Source organism: Macrobrachium rosenbergii, chromosome 22 (genome assembly GCF_040412425.1).
Source record: "Macrobrachium rosenbergii isolate ZJJX-2024 chromosome 22, ASM4041242v1, whole genome shotgun sequence".
NCBI classification, from domain to species: Eukaryota; Metazoa; Arthropoda; class Malacostraca; order Decapoda; family Palaemonidae; genus Macrobrachium; species Macrobrachium rosenbergii.
In genome coordinates this window covers 47,966,861-47,985,555 of record NC_089762.1, presented here as the reverse complement: position 1 = coordinate 47,985,555, position 18,695 = coordinate 47,966,861, and the positions used below count along the sequence as shown (strand labels likewise).

The 18,695-nt window shown below is 37.1% G+C and overlaps 2 protein-coding genes across 4 annotated transcripts in view; one reads left to right on the top strand and one right to left on the bottom strand.

The window, feature by feature from the left end:
• Window positions 1-13,625, top strand: part of LOC136850844 (uncharacterized) — a 41,216-nt gene extending 27,591 nt beyond the window's left edge. For both annotated transcript variants that reach the window (XM_067124865.1, XM_067124866.1), the window contains exons 12-13: window positions 2,135-6,782; window positions 9,967-13,625. In XM_067124865.1, the coding sequence (XP_066980966.1) occupies window positions 2,135-6,751 (4,617 nt within the window). In that variant the 3' untranslated portion in view covers window positions 6,752-6,782; window positions 9,967-13,625. The remainder of the gene's footprint in view (window positions 1-2,134; window positions 6,783-9,966) is intronic.
• LOC136850845 (EEF1A lysine methyltransferase 1) overlaps window positions 900-18,695 on the bottom strand; it is a 31,189-nt gene continuing 13,393 nt past the window's right edge. The window contains exon 5 of one of the 2 annotated variants that reach the window (XR_010856766.1): window positions 900-1,833. The gene's annotated coding sequence lies outside the window, so the exon portion shown is untranslated. Of the gene's footprint in view, window positions 1,834-3,928; window positions 5,280-18,695 lie in introns of those variants that run through there. The other variant, XR_010856767.1, reaches the window with a different exon arrangement.

The window sequence follows — 18,695 nt, the reverse complement described above, 5'->3', positions numbered from 1 at the left end:
AACCACTGACCAATTAGGGTGCATATAAAAACTGAGACAAGTCCTGTTGACCCCAAAAAGTGGTGAGGGTCATTGTTGAGTGAAGGACATAAATGTGCTACAAGTTTGGCCAGGAAGATGATAAGTTCTCTGTGGCATTGTTAGCAAACAACACAATTCTACAAACAACTACTCTCATTGTTGGCAAAAAATCCAATGACACTTTGAGGGAGAATATCAAAATTAAAAACAAATGATGGCACAGATGAAAAACTTCGACAATATGTTTGTGAAAAGAATAATAATGTTGATTTTCTCCAGTCAAGCAAGATCCTGAGGAATACCGGTTTGAATACCGGTAATTAGACACTGTGCAGTGGGGCTCTCAGTCTTTAATGTTATGAGTTGGTCTGACTAAACATTTCCTCATCTACAGAAATAAGGCAGTAATAGATTAATGGGTTAGAATGGCAAAACATGTTTTGTGTTATAAAAACATTGTTTTTGTAAACATTTTCTATATTATCTTTCAGTTAAAATTTACTGTAAAATAACAAGAATGTATGCACAAAATCTTCTTCATAATTTATTTACATTTTCTTTCTCTGTTTCAAAAATTTCCAGAAGGCTTTATGTCTTTTACTGTTGATTGCATATACAGATTGAGTAAGACAGTCCCCGTGTTAATAGATCACTAGGGGTGGTACACATTCTTTAGTATACTGTAGTTTTATTATGGATGGGAAAATACATTATTGGCAAACAGCATTTTAGAGGGGTTAGAAATATTGTTATTTTTAATCATAACATTTGAAGTTTGATTTATACATTTTTATTGTTTGAAAGTTAAACACTAAACTAGGGTTAAATTGCAGATAAGGAATAGTGATTCTGACAATAACAATTGAAACGACTCAAACTAAGTGTTGGAGTATGGTGGCTATTTGATAACTTACATGACCCTATCCCGAATACAGAGAATGCAGAACACCACTTAAATATTTTTGTGTAATTGTTCAATTTTCAACACAATACTTGCATCAAATACTGGAAACAAATCAGTAAAAGAAATTGTGTCAGAACCTTCAACATTTTCAGTTATTGAGATTTAACAAACTGCAAAATATTAAATAAAATCTAATATATTTATTAAGAATAAACACTTCAGGTAGCAGCATGTTAGCTGAATGTTAACTCAGTGGTTTAGTTGAATGATTTGATAGTAATGTAGTTAAATTGAATTTGGCCAGTGACGTGATGCTGGAGCATTCAAGTTTACATTTTTATTGTTTCAGTGTTTAGTTAATTATTTTTACCATACCCAGTGTAGCTCAGTTCATTAAGTTTACTTGGCATGAAGTCTTAGTGAGTTTGCATGGTTATATTTATCAAACTTTTTGTGTACTTTCAAGACAGGTTTTGTGTCTAAGGAGGCAATTATTTATGCATATCCTTCATGCCAGCCTTTGTAGTAATGAGGTTCCTGATATTCACATATCCTTAGTGTATGATTTTATATTTATCCTATATGGCAGGTTCTGTATTACTGTATTCACATTTCCTTATTGTACGAGTTTTATTTTGCTGTGAAATATATAAGAAAAAGTTGACCAGTAATGAAGTAGAAATATACATGCTGTAGGAGAACTAGTACTGTAGTTAAACACTCTTAAGCACTGTACTATAATTTTTTCTCCTGTCTTTTCTTCCTTGTAAAGAACAACATCATTCTCTAGCAATGTTATGACTAATGTGATCTTATTAGCTCTTTTTTTAGACTAATATGGTGGATGAATGGAGTTACCTACAGATGGAGTCCTTTTTGTTTTATGCGACTGGCCTAAGATTTTTATCCTGGAAAAAAAGAAAAGGGTGCTTATTTAAAATTCAGTAAATAGTCTTTCCAACTGTGTTATAATTAGCTTTATATAAATGTCATTAAATTTTTTTGTAATGTAAGAATGTTATGTGCCTTCTGCTGGTAACTCTCCAACCATCAGCAGTCAGCTGATAAGCATACAGTAAATTGGATAGGTCTTTACTTCATGTAAATTGCAGTTATTTAGTTAAGATTTAAATAAGAGCAGTGGTCAAGAAATTTTTGCTACCTTTAGCATACAGCAAACTAGAAGCACCTTTTTCTTTTTTTCCATAGGGATGGCGATCTAAAGATGGAGTACGCTGGATGTGTAATGTTTGCCGAAAGATGTTCATAACGAGAGTAGCGAGTTTGGCACACGTAGCGACTCACATTGTGTGCAACTTTGAGCCTAAAGCAGTATTAGTTAACATACAGAATGAGCAGGAATTGCCAGAATCCAGGGATGCTTCTACATCTGAAAAGTTACAAGAGGATGCAGGTTCAGAGGTTGAGAATTCAGAAGTAGGAGATGATAGTGTCAATGCAGATGAGGAGGATACAGATGATGAACAGGAAACTGAAGGGAGTGATGACTCCTTGCCATGCGTACTAGAAAATAAAACTTGTAGGAAAGTCATTACCAAAGAAACTGTCTCTAAACTGAAAAAAAAATATTTTAAAATTGCTGTGTCAAGTGCAAAGACAACTGAGGAACTTGAACCTAGAGAATCTCTGAGAAAAAGAATTAGGCACTGTGATTCAAATTCCACCATTACCTCACTAAAGAGTGGTAAAATTCTTGTGAAAGAGGTAAGCAATAAAATTGGAAGTCCGAAAAAGAACCAAGTGACGATGAGCCAGAGCAAAACTTCTGATTTCAAAGCAGGGAGAAACCTGAAGAGATTCATTGAGTCTAAAGAATGTGGGAAGAAGACTGTTTTGGTAAAATCCATGATGAAAAGTGGTGATGGAGACTCCAGTCTTCATGAGATATCTAGCATTAAAAGTACTTTAAAAGAAAGTAGAAACATGACACAGGTGACAGTTACCCTTGAGGATGCTGAGAAGTGTAGAGATGTCCTAGATAAAAGATTTGATGGTAAGGCAGTATGTGATGAGATGGTTGAATCGGGAAGTTCTCTAGAGGAAAAGACGAAAACCAGAGAGAGTGTTACATATGTTTCTGAGGCTCATCCTGAAAACAAGATATCTGAAATATTGCTAAATAAAAGTGTAGTGTGTCCTGCGAGTGATCAGAATAATTGTTTAGATAACAATAAGTTGGCTATTGAACCATGTGGCAAATATGACGGTGAGAATTTCTCATTTTGTAGTGATGAGAAGGTAACTGAAAAAAAGGACTTGAAGAAAGGCATGGATGGCACTGCCAGCAAAAATGTTGGCTGTAGCTCAACAAAAATCGCAAGTGATTCCATTCATATAGAAAAAGAAGCCAGTGTAGATCTTTTCAGCCCAGTAAAAAAAGAAAGTATAGATGAAAAGCCCAGTGATTTGGAAAAAATGTGTGCTACGGACACCGTCAAGGGTGAAACTGTTGATAGTATTGACACTACCACAGAGACCATCAAGAGTGAAAATGTTGATAGTAATGAAGCACTTGCAACTGTGAGCACTCCGGGTCTTAAAATCAAAGAAGAAAGTGAAAGTGTTACTGAAGTTAAAGAAGAGAAAATTGAAACTGAGGGCTCTCATGCTGTTGGTGAACACCAGACTCCAGTTTATAATAATTCCACAGGTCAGGTATTGGAGGCTAATACCTACTCCAGCACTCAGAAAGGGCAGCTCAAGCCCAAAGACATCGGTGTGCCTTCATCAGGGACTCATACAGTGTCAAAAAGTACTACTCTGCCTAAATATAGTGTAACTCCTACTGTATCTGTAAGTTCTACAGTTGGATGCAGTAAAAACTCCGTAGTACTCATTAATACGTCAATTTTTGAAGCTTCTTCAAAATCAGAAATTTTATTCACCAGTCCTTCATCAAAAGTTCTTTTAAGTAAGCCAGGTGTATCCTCTCATTGTGATAAATCAGAGGCAAGTACCTTTAAACCGCTATATACAGTTGCACCCTCTGCTAAAACTATTAATTCAACTGATGGTGTAGTATCTTTATCAAAAACAGGTAAAGATGTATGTCACGCAAGTTCAAAACCTAAAATTCAGAAGTCAACAGAAATGGATTCTGTTTCACAGGAATCATCTGATGAAAAAATTGTGAAACCTGTGGCAGTAGCCACAAAAGTTAAAAAAACACCTGTTTGCCCCCCCTATCATACATTTTCTGGTGCTCAATCTCCTAACACTGGAGCATTAGAATCTCCTGTATCACTTGGAGTTTCAAACCTCAAAACAAAGGGTTTGAATGAAACTGCAGAAGTAGAGAAAAGTGAGGAAACTTTGAGTGTGCCAAAAACATCAGTGTCCCAGCCAGTTTCCCAGGTATCGACCTCAGCAATGTTGAAGTCATTAGCATCCCTTTATGATTCAAAAGCGAATCCTCGTTCAACAGCAGTCCCCAAAGCTTCCTCGACGTATGCAGCACAGCTGAAAAAATATGCTGATTCTCCATCGGAAAACTCAAGTGTGGGAACAATTGGCGCTAAGTTGCCAAATTCTGAGGTAAAAATTAAAAAAGATTCCAGAAATCCATTGGTCTTAGCTCTTAGAAAGGATGGGACAGTAATTACTCTTCCCAGGAAATCTACGGATAGTACATCTCCCAGTATGTGTGCTACTCAGAGTTCAACCCCAAAGCCTGAACCTGTAGATCCATTAGTAGTTGCATATAGAATGACTGGAACTACAATACCTATAGCAGCCCAGAAGATTGCCACATCTACTTCTGCAGTAAAGGTAAAGAAGTTTTTGAATACCAAAGGAGATTCTGCAAACAGTGAATCAGTAGAGGTACATAAAATGAAAAGCAAATTAGATCAGCAGTCTGTAGAACCATCTGTAACATCTCTTAAAACTCATTCAAAAGCGTATGGTACTTACCAATCTGTGCATATTCCCGTTGACAGCAAGAATAAACCAATTTTAGTGCAATATGGCCAGGCAAACTCATTACAAGATGTAACTGAACTAAAATCTCATGACACATTTACATCCCCAACTAGATTAATTTATCAGGGGTCCTATAAAATTGGAGAAAAGTCAGCAGGAGAGCCATCAAAATCTATTTCAGGAAAAACACAGTCACTGGATGATAAGTCTAAAACATTAGAGCAAACATTACACAGCACACCTGCAAATAAAACTGTTGAGAAAGAGACTACTAATTCAAGTTTAACCAATTCACCCACAACTCTCACTACATCTTCCAAACCTGAAACTGCAGCTGCAAAAGTGGTTGCGGGTGGTGCCTCTGTTTCTTCAAGTAGAGGAATTCCAGAGTCTAGCGCTTCTTTACCAACAGCTGTTAAAAGGAATGATGTTTTATCAAAATCTGTGCCTTCTCCCATGAACTTGGTACAGAGGAAAAAATGTGAAAATGTGAATTTGAAAAGTGAAAGCACATTTATGCCAGGTTCTGCAAGTTTAACCAACAGTGGTGAAGTGTCTAGGCATCAGCCATTTGAACAATCAGAATCTCAAAATACACTGGAGCAGAAATCTCAGAACTCTTTCCCTGTAATACCAGGATTGATTCCTTCATACAAAATGAAATTGCAAAGGTCAAATGAAGTTGGGTCTTTGCCATTTAGTGTGAAGAAAAATTATGCAAGTAATGAAAAGGTAGGAAATGAGAGCGAGAAAGAGAGCATGAAGTTTTTGGGAATTGAAGAACCAAAAAAGATTCAAGATGCTGATAACCAAAAGGATAAGAGTGACATCAGAGAAAAGGTTGAATTAGGGATGGAAAAATTAGCAATAAAAAAGAGCTTAGAATATTCTGAAAATGTAAAAAACAAGGGAACACTTTCTTCAGCTGGGGAGAAAGATACTGCAATTTTTCTTCCTTCTGCAAATGTAGAAATTTATGAAGAAAATTTAGATCCTAACCCTGATTTTATCACTTCTAAAGGCATATCTAAATTAGAGGGGAACGAAAAAGAAAAATTGGAAAGCAAGCAGGTTTATGTTACAATGAAAAAATCACCTCTTAAAGACACTGAAGATCCTTGTGGTAGCAGCTCAAGTGGTGACATGAAACCGGATGAAATTGGTGAAGAAGGCAATCTCATGAGTTCATTTGCTGCTAAACCAGCATCTGTTTCAAGTCTTAAAGTAAATAGTAAAAAAGAAGCAAATAAAGAAGTTTGGAAAATGGTAATGAAAGCTCAAACTTCTCTCAAGTTTCAAGGAAAGGATCACACTAGCTGTATGGTATCTGGGCATACCAGTGATGGAATTTATGAAGGTCCGATAAGTAATGCTGGTAAATGTGCTGCAGATATTGAAGAAAATTTTGGATTCCTTGTGGATGAAACATCGTATAGTAGTCATACAGAATCTATTGTAGAAAATGTTGGAAGTAGTTCAATTACCTATTCACCTGTCATGAAACGAAAAGCGGACTCAGCTGACTGTCATTACAAGAAAAGGACAAGGACTGAATCTTCAGACGTATTCTTGAGCCCTAAAGAAAGGAAAGCATCATCTCAACCAGAGATTAAAGATTTAAGCTCTTCAGACCCTTCATTTTCTGAGGGAAACCAAGAAAGAGGTTGTGAAGGATTTTCTGCATCACCACCAGCCAAGCCTTCATCAACTTTGGAAACGCTTGCTTCATATGACTTGCTGAAGGATGTAAACATGCCAAAAGTCATGCAGAGCGAGTTAGATCCTTTGACTACTGATGCAGACAGTACAATTGATGAAGCTGCTGTAATACAGAGCCATACCACATTTGGGGATTTAAGCTATGATTATGATCTTAATGAATAGCTATTTTTTCCATCTTCGTTGATAGCTCTCAGTAAGTAGATAACAGTTCATTATTTTTTCTTTTGGATAAGGTTACTGTAAGATTCAGCTTCATTATGGTTATGCCCAATGAAGATCATACCCTTGGTTGGTTGGGTTGATGCTTGAATACAGATGTTAGTGCATAGGCAATAACTACTATATTTTATTCCTACATAGTTTGTTTATATTCAGTTATAAAAACAAAAAAGATACTAACATACATCTTTTGATGCCATATGCTATGGAAGAGTTTGTTATCATTTTACTGCATTGTTGATGCCACACACATATAGTACTGTATTAGCCTTCATCAATTAGTCATTGCATGTCCCATGATACCAGTGTTTTTCAAAATGTGTCAGTGATCAGGGATGGGTCTGTAAGACAGCAAATGCTAAGAAATAAGCATGAAAATGTATTATCACAACCTAAAATTGAGATGTCAATGTGAAACTCCTTTAGAATTGTTTTATGTTGTGTTTGCTGCAGGCTTACCCTTCAAATTAATCATATATACTGATAGTCAGTTCAGTGATTTTTAAGACTTGTAATTGATTAGCTTTAGTCTTACCTGTACAGTATTCAAACTGCATATTTTGTTGCTCTTGTGTCTCATATATTAATCATTGATCAGAGGGGCAAGTTGATGCAGACATGGTTGCTGTTATTTTGCATGGTTATTATTTTATATATTGTTCAAAATAAGTAAACTTTTGCAGGAACAAGTTTAAAGGTCATATTGTTGAGTGAAAAATGTTCCCTTAGTAAATGTTCCATATACATTATCAACAGCAATATAGGTCAGAGAAACAATGGCAGTGGTGCATGGTGTATTAAAACATGGTGTTACTTCACTTAAACTTTTATGAGAAACAGCAGGGTTAGCATGACTAGGTCTTTGGGGAACGGGCACAAAAATGACTTGTGGAAGTTTAATGTTAAAAAGGAGCTTGTGGAAGATGGACAAGAAGGATGTCTTCTGAAGATGGACTAAACCAATCACTTTACAGCTGCCTTCAGGTATGTCGGCTTGTTTTCAAGACGTGCTCAGTAAGAAGAATCCTGCTTGCCATCTGTAACCTGGGTTCCCAAGTCAGTCTATTGGCAGAAAATGGTCTGAACAGACTGTTGACTTTGTTCCTTAGAGCTTGGCCAGTTCTCTTTTCACTGACTGCTTTTTTGCTGTCTCAACCTATGTTATCCTTGAAAACCTACGTTATGAAGAATTTTGTTGTAGTTTATGGTGAAATGAGTCAGCAGCAGCAAAAATAAACTTCAGCATATCTTGAGATCAAGTCCATTATTAGGGTTATCATTGATGTAATTAGTTTTACATACAAATGGCATGACAGGATGTTAATCGTTTCCTATATGTATGTTGGCTGTCAAGATCCTGCTGAGGTGGTATGTTGCCATGCTACTCAGCCCAGTTACAAAAAGTTTCCATTCATTATTGTTATTGCTTGCAAATATAAGAAGAGGCCCCTAATATTATTTCCAAAGTGCCGTAAACTGTGCCCTAGTTTTGCTGACTTTCATTGCTTCTTTACAGAAATATTTGTATGCTAATTTATCTTTATTTAACTTTCCTCTTTACAAATATTAATTCTTAGGGAGTTGACTTTGCAAGTCAGTGGCCTTTAAGCTTGTTCTCTATGAATGTTTGTTCATTTTGAATAGCAACTACAATAATGTAAGTGTTGAAATATTCTCTGTTTTCATGTGGCTTTCACTTATTTGAGGAATCGCATTAAGAGGCTGTTATGCAAGATGTAAATTTTCCATAGTGTTAATCCTTTGGGTCAGCCTTGTGAGTCAAGAATATGACTTGGTGGTCTGGTTAAACTGTCTCATAATCATTCAGTGAGCCTTTTCTCAGAAGAGAAGCCATAAGACCAAAAACAAGGCCTTTTCAGAGGGTCACATGGATCATCATGGAAATGATTAATACAGTACAGTATCAGGAAAGGAGAGAGAAAAAAAAAGAGAAAATGGAAATTAAGAATATAAAGAAGATAAGCTTTTAAAAAACCAAAGGCACTTACTGAGTTAAAAAGAGTGATTACAGCTCACTAACATAGAAAAATAAAACTGACATTGCTATATTGCTGCACCCCATTTTTGCAGTAACTATTCCAGGGATAGGTTGAGAAAAACTTTAGTTATTTTAAAGTTAAATATTTAACAATACTACTAAACCACATTATAAGCTCTTTTCCTGGCTACTAGCTTTTGAAGTAAATAAAAGATTTAAAATGTTAATGCTTGATACCAACATGGGAAAAGAACTCCAATTCTGAAGTACAAGAATGTATGACAGTGGTCATGGCACAATCCAAAATAAGAGATCCAAGCTTATATCAAAACTATCATTGTAATTGAAATATGTGTATTTACAGATTTGTTTGCTCATGTTGAAGAAAATATTTAATTTGTTGATTTAAACTTTTACTTGAACTATAAAAGTGTAAAAGATTAAAATCTTAATGCTGTTTGCAGATAATTTAGATATGCATTGTATATAATTTCAATTTGTTTCCAATAACTTTTTGCGAGCCAGCAGTGTACTTTGTATAGTGCATTGTAGGCCTTACAAAAGGTTTATTCATCCAATTCTGTTTTTTGCTTTGTACCCAATCGGCCAGCTGTTTTTATCTCATCTCTCATTTGAGAGGTTGATCCCTTGAAAGTCTAGTATCTCAGTAGCCTGTTTAAACATGTTTTAGAATAGCAATATCTTTTTGTAGTTCTCAACATCAAACCTTGCTAATTCATTTGCCTGAATAATTACACATTTTATTGTAAGGGTTTTACTCTGGCTACTTGTTTATTGTAAGGCATCCTCTCAAAACAATTTAAGATACTGTATGAGGTAATGGTTACATTCAAAGTAATTTAGGTGACATTTTTATTTTTTTTTATATAAATAACCACTAGACGCACTTCATGTGTGGCAGTGGTTACATGGGGAAACTCATCCTGAGCATAAGATTTTCATTATTTTTTTTTGTGTATTGAATAGCTAGTGGTTATTAATTTCAGATGAAGTAAACAGTAATAATAGTTGCATACATATTGTATACTTTCATTTTATTCATTTTATAGACAAGGAAATGTTGCCTTACTTTTTCACATCGTTCGTTTGGAAGTACGTACAGTCAAGGTTTATTGAATGTTTTTCCTTTTTGTTTCAGAATGAAAATGAGGATTGTAAATCTACAAGATCGCCTGATCATCGCTGTATGAAGTGCGACCGTAAGTTCAACACACCATCTGCCTTAGAGTCTCATGGCAGATTTTGTTCGCTAATGCAGATGGTTCCACCAGAAACCCCAATGAACCCACTTTTTCGTTCTGAAACTCCAGAAAAGAAAATAGCTATACAGATTAGAAAGGACTACAAGAAATCATTTCCTTTTGAAGTGGGCATATCCAATCTTAGTAGTGATGGAAAATGCCCACATGTGATGTTTAAGGTACCAAAGACTCCTCAAGAAAAAGAGAACCATTCAAGAATAGAGGAAATGATGGGTGAATTTTGTGATCTGTCTAATTTTTCTTGTATTCCTTGTGGTAAAAAATATCAATCCATTACAACTTTAAAACGACATTCTGCTTTCCACATGGACTGGACCAGGTTCCAGTGCAGCCTATGCCATTACAAAAGTTATCATAGGTATGAAGTCATAAACCACTACATTACTAAACATAATGTGAAAGAAAATATTGCTGGAGGTATGGTGATTGAAAAAGAACAGGTTGGACAGCTCAAGTATTTTCTGGATAATGAAGACGCTGCTTCGGTATCCTCAGATGTTGACCAGGATCATTTAGGAGATTTTTCAAGCTCAAAGGGAAAAAGTAATTCTACTGCATCTGATAGTAATAACTCTGAAAATAAATTATCATCAGTGGACTGTGATTCTAATGTTGAAAAGTCTCTCACACAAGCTAATTTTGTTGAAAAAAATATGTTCCATGAACAAAAAGATGCTGATGAAGGTGAAATTTCCAAAGAACGGTTGAGTTCTGAGGTTCAACAAAACTTAGAAGAAAGTATTATTTGCAAAGTTGAATCTGATAATTCAAAAGAAAGCATTACAGTCAAGCAAGATATTGACCCACATTTTCAAATAGATAAAAGTCACATGCTTGAGGCATCAGAAAATAAACCAGAGTGTAGTACTGCTGCACAGATGATAACAGATTCCAATTCTTTGACAGAGGAACAAAATATAGATTCAAATATGAAAAGCAATAACGATATGAAAATGATTTCAGATGCTAGCACACCCATTTCCTTGGCGCACGAAGTCAAGGATGTTTCAAATGCAGGATTGGGCAAGTTTTCATCCAGTGAGGAAAAATACAGTTCATGTAAAAAGGAGACACCCACTAATCAAGATAAAATTTTAAAATCAGGTGAAATAGTGACTGAAATGTCAAGTATTCCTTTAGAAGATTCAAAAGTTCATGGAGATACACTAAAAACATCAGAAAATCCCAGTAAAATACTTGAAAATAATCAGTTTCAGTTAGACACAGAAAACTCCAGCCCTGTCGTCGACACTGATAACTCATCCAGTTCAAGTGATCTTGGTACCGAAAAGATAATTGATAGCATTGGAGTTCAGGGTACAAAAATTCATTGTGAATATAGAGATGAGATATTTTCCCCAAAACTTGAAGTTAAACCTGAATCTACGGAAGATGTGCTAAGTTTGTTGCGTGAATATTCTGACAAGGATATTGAAAAGGTTGATTCTGAATCCGTGTCATCTTATTTAGAAATAAGTGAACCAGGCAGTGTAACTGAATCATCTGAGAATACTGCTGCATTACAGTCTAGTGCAGTTACTGACTGTGCTGATGATGATGAAATATTGGACATGGGAATGGAATCTGAAGCCCTGGTTAATGACAACAGAGAACTGGAAAGCAGGCTGATAGATAGTGAAAAGATTGATTGGGAGGCTCCTGATGGGAAAGAGATTTTTGAGGAAACCGAAGGTATTCATGAACAGTCTTGCAAAGATGCTCCGTTAACAGAGTTATGTAGATTTGGAGACATTAAACCAACCAGTTTGGACATACCTTTCAGTGTGGAAAAAGATAACAAACCAATTCCTAAAGATGACCTTTCGCTTGATTTCATAGGCTTTCCTAGTGCCAAAGATGAAAACATTGGGAGGCCTTCCCGAGTGAAACGTACTATAGAACACAAGGACTTTATATACGAAACCAAAAAATCTGTCTCTCAAACAGAATACGATGAGGATGATTGCATAATTTTGCCTTCAGAGGAAGGAAGATCTAGTATAAGGAGACGAAGTTCATTGAAATTAGATACTGTTATAAAGAAATCAAGAAATGAAGATGAAGGGTACAAAAGTCAGTCCTGTAATGGTAGTAATTTGTCTTGTACAGGTAGAATGAAAATTGAAGATCTTCCTGTACCCCAGAGGCAGGAAGCTGACACAGATGAACTTGAACCCTCATATTTTGAAACTTCCTCCAACGAAAGACGAAAGGTACGATTAGAACGCAGACGCCCTGACATTAATACTCGTAGAAGCTTGACGTTTCATATAGATAGTAGTAAATCAAAGCCTGGCGAGGCTTTCAAAGTAAAAAATTTAGAAAAATCTGAAAGCAGCAGTAGCTCTAAGTCTTTGAGAAAAGAATCTCCAACTATGACAAGATACTCGTCACGTTTGAAGTTGGCCAGCAGTCCACTACCAAAGAAAGAGAAAAGGCAAGATACGTTGAACACACGCATTATCACAAATGGACAGGGCCAATCTAATCCTGTAGCAACCACAAATAAAGTGAAATAATGAATGGTTAGTTTTTCCACGGACTGTGTTGTGAAACAATTTTTAGTTTAGGTTGAAATAACCAAAACTGGTGCTTCTATTTGAAAAAATCTGTCCAGTGAATTGAGGTGTTTGTATGTCAACAATAAAATTTTATTCATCATCTTGGGTTTAGTGTTTTAAACAGGATATGCTTAAAGCGTTTAGTTCAACCCTTTGTGGTGTATAGTGGATTTTGGTTTGGTTATTAAAACTTAAACATATTAGTTGCCAAATATGTTTGTCATTTATTTGCCACTGGTGGTATGTATCTAGATATGGGGGTTACTGTAAGTATATAAGATATTATTTTCTTTAAATACTATACATGTTAAATAAAGTGGACATTTTGTTTTTTTAGTTTATTTTGTTAAAAAAATTAAAATTTTTCAGGTCTCAAAAGGCATACTTTGTAGTACGGTACCTGCTTCTCTGTCATACGACAATTCAGTTGTAACTTTCTTCTCCATTATATTCTATTAGCATTAAACCTGTTTTTCAGCAATTGTCTAATCTTGTACAAGCACAAAAGTTAGCCTGGGTTTAACTTTTCTTAGCGTGATTAAAGCCATCACTACACAAGGTCTAGTAGCAAGGCACGACAGTTACGTTGAAACTTTTAATATAATGTAAATTTTTCTTTCTCTCTCCATTTAGTCATTTTTGTAAGCCAAGCATTTTATCCTTCATTGCTATAACCTGTGATTAGGATAATGTGTAGATATGCATATCCATTACTAATACTTTTAAGTCATCTGTACATAGTTCATTTTTCAAAGATTACTATTTTGATAGTGCTTATCTAGTATTTTTTTTATTGAACTCCATTAAGGTATTTGCATTGTGCTATAGCTTACCCTTAAACACTGGCATAACTTCTGATACCTGTAGAATTTATACTTGATACCTACAAGTACAATTTTCATGTTCTCTATGTAAATATATACTGTATATATATAGCAACTGTAAATGGAAGAAAATAAATGAAACATCAGCAACATTTGTTGTCAATTGTTTAGTGATAAAGTATAGTTCCTGTAAATAAATATATAAATTCTTATAAGTTGAATGCTTGATGGAAATATCACAAATTTTCAGTGTCTATATTTTTCAGTTATGCAACTAGAGCCTTTTATGTAAAAGTATTAATCAGTTTGAGCTAGAATGGTCGCTGAAAAATCATAGGTAGTAGGTAAGTGGGGGAATCTCCAACTCGCCTTTTGTCACCAAGCACTCCTTCTTTCGGCATCAAGGATTACAGGGTGGGATTCTGATACTGTCTAAGGCTCTGGTTTGTACACCTAGGAAAAATACAAAATACTTACTGAAGCTGTAAGATACAATGCTTGATTATGTAGCTAACCCACGCCTGGACCTGTCCCAGCAACTAGTCGGATGTTGCCCACAGGTCCTTGGACCCTTTTCCTTGGGTCCTTTGGTGGATGCTCAACAAGTCACGTAGCTCACCCAGTTCTTGAGGGACAGGTTGCATCTTGCCTAAGGTGTGCGGCTGGCTGCTTCCTTTCCCCTGTCTTCCTCTTCCAGTGGGCAGAGGAACGGTGAACGAGCCGTCACATGCTGGACGGGTGTGCATGCAGGTGATCTAGATGACTGAGTATCCTATCTATAACCAAGCTCCATTTGTATTAGTAGATACATATCCTTCCTTCTCTCTAGCAAGGGGATAGAGGGACTGACTATGAACAAACCAGTTGGTTATTCTTAGCTTTATTAGCTTCCGATGCTGTGGGTTCATCCAATCATCGAATCAAAGATATTACAATCCATTAATTCGAAATGCCCAGAGGTCTGGCAACTGAATATCTCTCTTGTTCAATACATCAGGGGTATGGTCTCCTTCCTTTGCTCTTTCATGACCAGGAAGAGAGTACCCAAGTGAGCCGAACTACCAGTCAGTTCAGAGATTTGCTCAGAATCCTCCCTCCAAGAGTACCGTCTCCCATATGTAAAGACCGAGGGTTTGTATTTGTGTAGGAATAAATGACAAATTTTTAAATTTTGTGTTTTTCCTGACATACAAACCTGAGGTCTTTACATAAGTGCCCACCTCTTGCCACCCCTCATTCTCTTACCTGGGCCAAAAGGCAAACTGCACAGAATTGAATGTGTACTGACTTAGTGGGCGGTGCTTCTGCTCTTACCATCGGTAGCTTATTACCTAACAACTGATTCATAGTGCAACTGTGAGGTTTTATTCCTGTTACACCTTTCAAACCTTTTACTGTTAATTCCTGTTTCAATGCTGAGCCTTTTGCCTAAATATCATCTCGTTCATATCATATATAACCACCTTGCAAAAGTTTATTGGCCGATTTTCTGCTTGCTGAAAGTTAATCTTATATGTAAAGACCTCAGGTTTGTATGTTAGGAAAAATACAAATTACTTTAAAAATTTGTCAAATCTGTCCTCTTTGCCGGATGAGTTGCAAGCTCATTTGACTGCATCACAAAGCCAGAAAGAAAGGGTGTTCCTGGGCCACTTTGTGTTTGATGGTACTGATGCAGAGGTGCTGACACAACAGCCAAAAATGTTGGGTCTGTTTTAAGTAGTATCAAAAACCTTCACTATGCACAAAAGCATCTTGTCCAGATCACCATGAACAAAGTCCCAGAGAGAGGGAGCAGAAAACCTCGTAAGTCTCGTCAGTTACTGATAAGTTCTGAGTTTCAATCACAAATGCAGGAATGAACAAGAATGGGAGTGATTCTTATTGTTCCAAGTGTTGACAAGGCAGGAAAGGCTGTGTAGCGCCATAATGCTTCACTGAGGCTAAGGCTAGCCAGCAATCTTGAGTGTGAGCTCTTGACCCAAGTCCTGCCCCAAGGGTTTATGCCAACGGCCATACCACGTTGAAAGCACCGCTTCTTGTCCCAAGGGTTTATAAGCCACCTGAATTAGGCTGTGGAAGATGAATCATGTCCCACTCCAAAGGCCACAGCTTATATCGTGGGTAACTGTTCAAAGTTCTTTGCGGGCATAGACAAATAAAAAAGGAAGAGAATATTTATGTCCTTCAGTTGGAAGCCCTGGCTTAAACTTGAGTGATGCCCTTTTCACACCAGGATTGAGAGGAACTTGTCCCTTTGAAAAAAGACAAGGCAGCTTATGAACTGTTGAATAATTTCAACCAGTTTCCAGCTTGCGCTGAAAGATACTCCTGCATAATAAGGCTACATTTGCATTCCTGCAGGAACAAAGGGTGTTTCCCACAATGACACCAGCCAATGCTTTTTGGCCTTCATTCACTTCTTGCCAAACCTCTTCCATTGTAAGGGGACCAGCATGAAAACAACCATAAGTGAAGTAGAGACTTTGGCAATTGCTGGATAATCGTATGAAGCACTGATTATGACTACCAGTAAGTTGTTGACTTCTAATGTGTATGTGATATGTGTGCAATAAATTGCTAGTGTGTGTTCATTATATGCTTTACTGCAGTGCAGATGCACACTTAGAAAAGTTTAAACAACACACCATGCATACAAAAATAGAAAAAATGTTTCAACTTAAAAGCAGTCAAGGAGAAGCGCAACAAGACGTCCATTCTTGACAGCGGGTGAAAAAGTAATTGCTGACAGATGTGTGGGGAGCTTCCCCTACTCATTCACCAACCACCAGTTAACTACCTTGTTAACAAGCCTCAACAACCAATTCAAGTTTGCACTGAGGAATGCTCATAGAGACAAGGCAATGGTCTGTATTCTGTATGAACAATCAAGTGTACATATTTAGTTGCACTGCAAATGATGAAATTAACTACTAACTGATTTAAGGTTTTTCTTTGAGAGTACAGCTGGCATATTCAACAGAATTTAGATAAGGAAAGTAGTGATTTGCAAGCAACAATAAAATATTCATTGTCCTCAACCTATATCACTGAGTTTTTTGGCCAAAAATGTGGCTGAATGCCCTTTACCATCAAGAATATCACAAACCCTCCTCAACAAAGAAATAGTCAAATTATAAAAATGTGCAGTACTTGCCTTAATCTGCTTAATCCATGCAAAGTCATTTGCAATCCAGCACCCTGCATCTTTTCCTTAAAATGCAGTAAAACTATGAACTCAGATGATGTGGGGGGGGGAATGTTGGAGTCTGTGAGTGACCTCTAGTTGGTGGAAAAGTGGAGATGACTCCCCAGATAACAAAGGGCACGAAGAAGCTTTTTGCACCAATGTTGAAGTTAAATTGCTAAAAAAATCTTAGCTCTCCTGATGTTAAAGGCTGAGAAAACTTGGGATACACAGACTGATGAATGGAATGGAGTATGGGATTTAGGCCATAGAACAAGCACTGGGACCCATGATGTCATCCTGTGCAGAAAACTGATGTTGAAACCTGAGAAGAATAGGGATGCATAGGAGGGGTAGCAATGGACAGAGAAGGCTGACTAGTAGTTATGATTCAAAGCAAGAAGAAATAACTGTCTGCTCAGCTCTTGTTTCACTCTCCAACTGCCTGTAAATAAAGCCACAGGTCCACATGGTGTGTTGCATATGCTGCAACACCACTGCTGGAAGTATTAGGGTCAACTTCCTTTATGTAGTTTTAATGAAATCAACTGTCAAAGATAATTTATGTCTAACAGGTTGAGAAATTGTCTATCCTTCCCTCAAAGTCTTGCTTTCCAATGCATGCTTCTACTTGGCTGGCATGAACTCTTTGTTGGCCAGTGGGTCTCAAACAGCTTGCAACTCTTTGTCCACCTTGTGAATTGTGACCTTGGAAGGATACTATCTGAGAGGATCCATCTAGAAAGCTGGTTCAGTATGGCATATTGCTCAAGGGCCAGCAAAATGACCAACTAGTAACCATCTCCTCTGAAGAGACTCCCGAAAGGTAAAGTTCATCATATATTGAGCCACATGTCCAAAAATGATAAAAGCCATGGCAACCAACTCCCTGGCTCCAGCTTCAAAAGAGGAGAAAAGATCCCCTCTGCACAGAGGTCTTCATCAGTTCACAGACTGACAAGTTCACCTGTGAAGGGCAGATTTTAACATCCCCCAAAACAAAAAATTTCTTCTGCCATGTCAGAGGTGGGAGAAGGAGACTGGCAGAGTGACTCTAGGATAGACAACTCTCCAAGATCTGAGAATCTTACTCCTCTAGAACACTCTGCACAAGAGGGAACTAGGGCAACTGAAAGGACGAAGTGAGATCCAAAGTGTGCTTAATGGAGGACACCAGGTGCCAAGTAACATCGCCAGTTACTTTCCTGAGACCACTGTGCTTATGAATGAGCTCTATGTCCACATAAAAATGCCTCTCTAAGTTGGCCTGTATGAGTTCCACTGCAGAATCTAGGACAGCAAGAGATAGGTCCTCTACTGGAGTGGAAGGAGACAATAACTGAACCTTGCCCCTGCTCAGAGGATTGTGACAAGAGCCCAGAACAAGCCCCACAAATGAAGCCATGGTCAGAAGGTACTAAAGGTGATTCAAGAGGATAAACCACACTGTCCTAGTGCTGCAACACAGATACCGAACCCGCTAAGCTAGTCTCAAATCCTATCATGGCAAGCAGACGTGACTGCATATTCCATGTGGTGCAGCACCGAGCATTACATGGGCTGGATTAAGCCTGGCCTGCGTACACTTGGTCACAGAGCTGGGCCATGGATGGTCCCAGCCAGTGCCATGCACAGGAGTATAGCCTACTCACAAGGGTGGAATTTGTCACTGGGCACTGAAGCCAGTTGCTCATAACCCACAAATTAAACTTTCACACTTGACCTATCATATTAGCATCATAAATTTCCTGAACATGTTTTAGAAAATGAAGTCTTAGTGTAAACACCTTGTTACTAAGCTTCAAATACCATTTCCAGCAGGTGCCAGGAATATTCCAATATAAAAGATAACGGTTAGTATTCCTGTAGGAACTAATATTGACTTAACACCTGCTATTCCTCAGGATTGAGGGGTTGCTTCATCTGAGATTCACACATACTGATATTTGTAGAGTTAAATCTACTCGGATTCTATCAGTGTTTCTTTTAAAAATAGTTGAAATTTAAAAGTATGTTTGAACAAGCTAATCCTA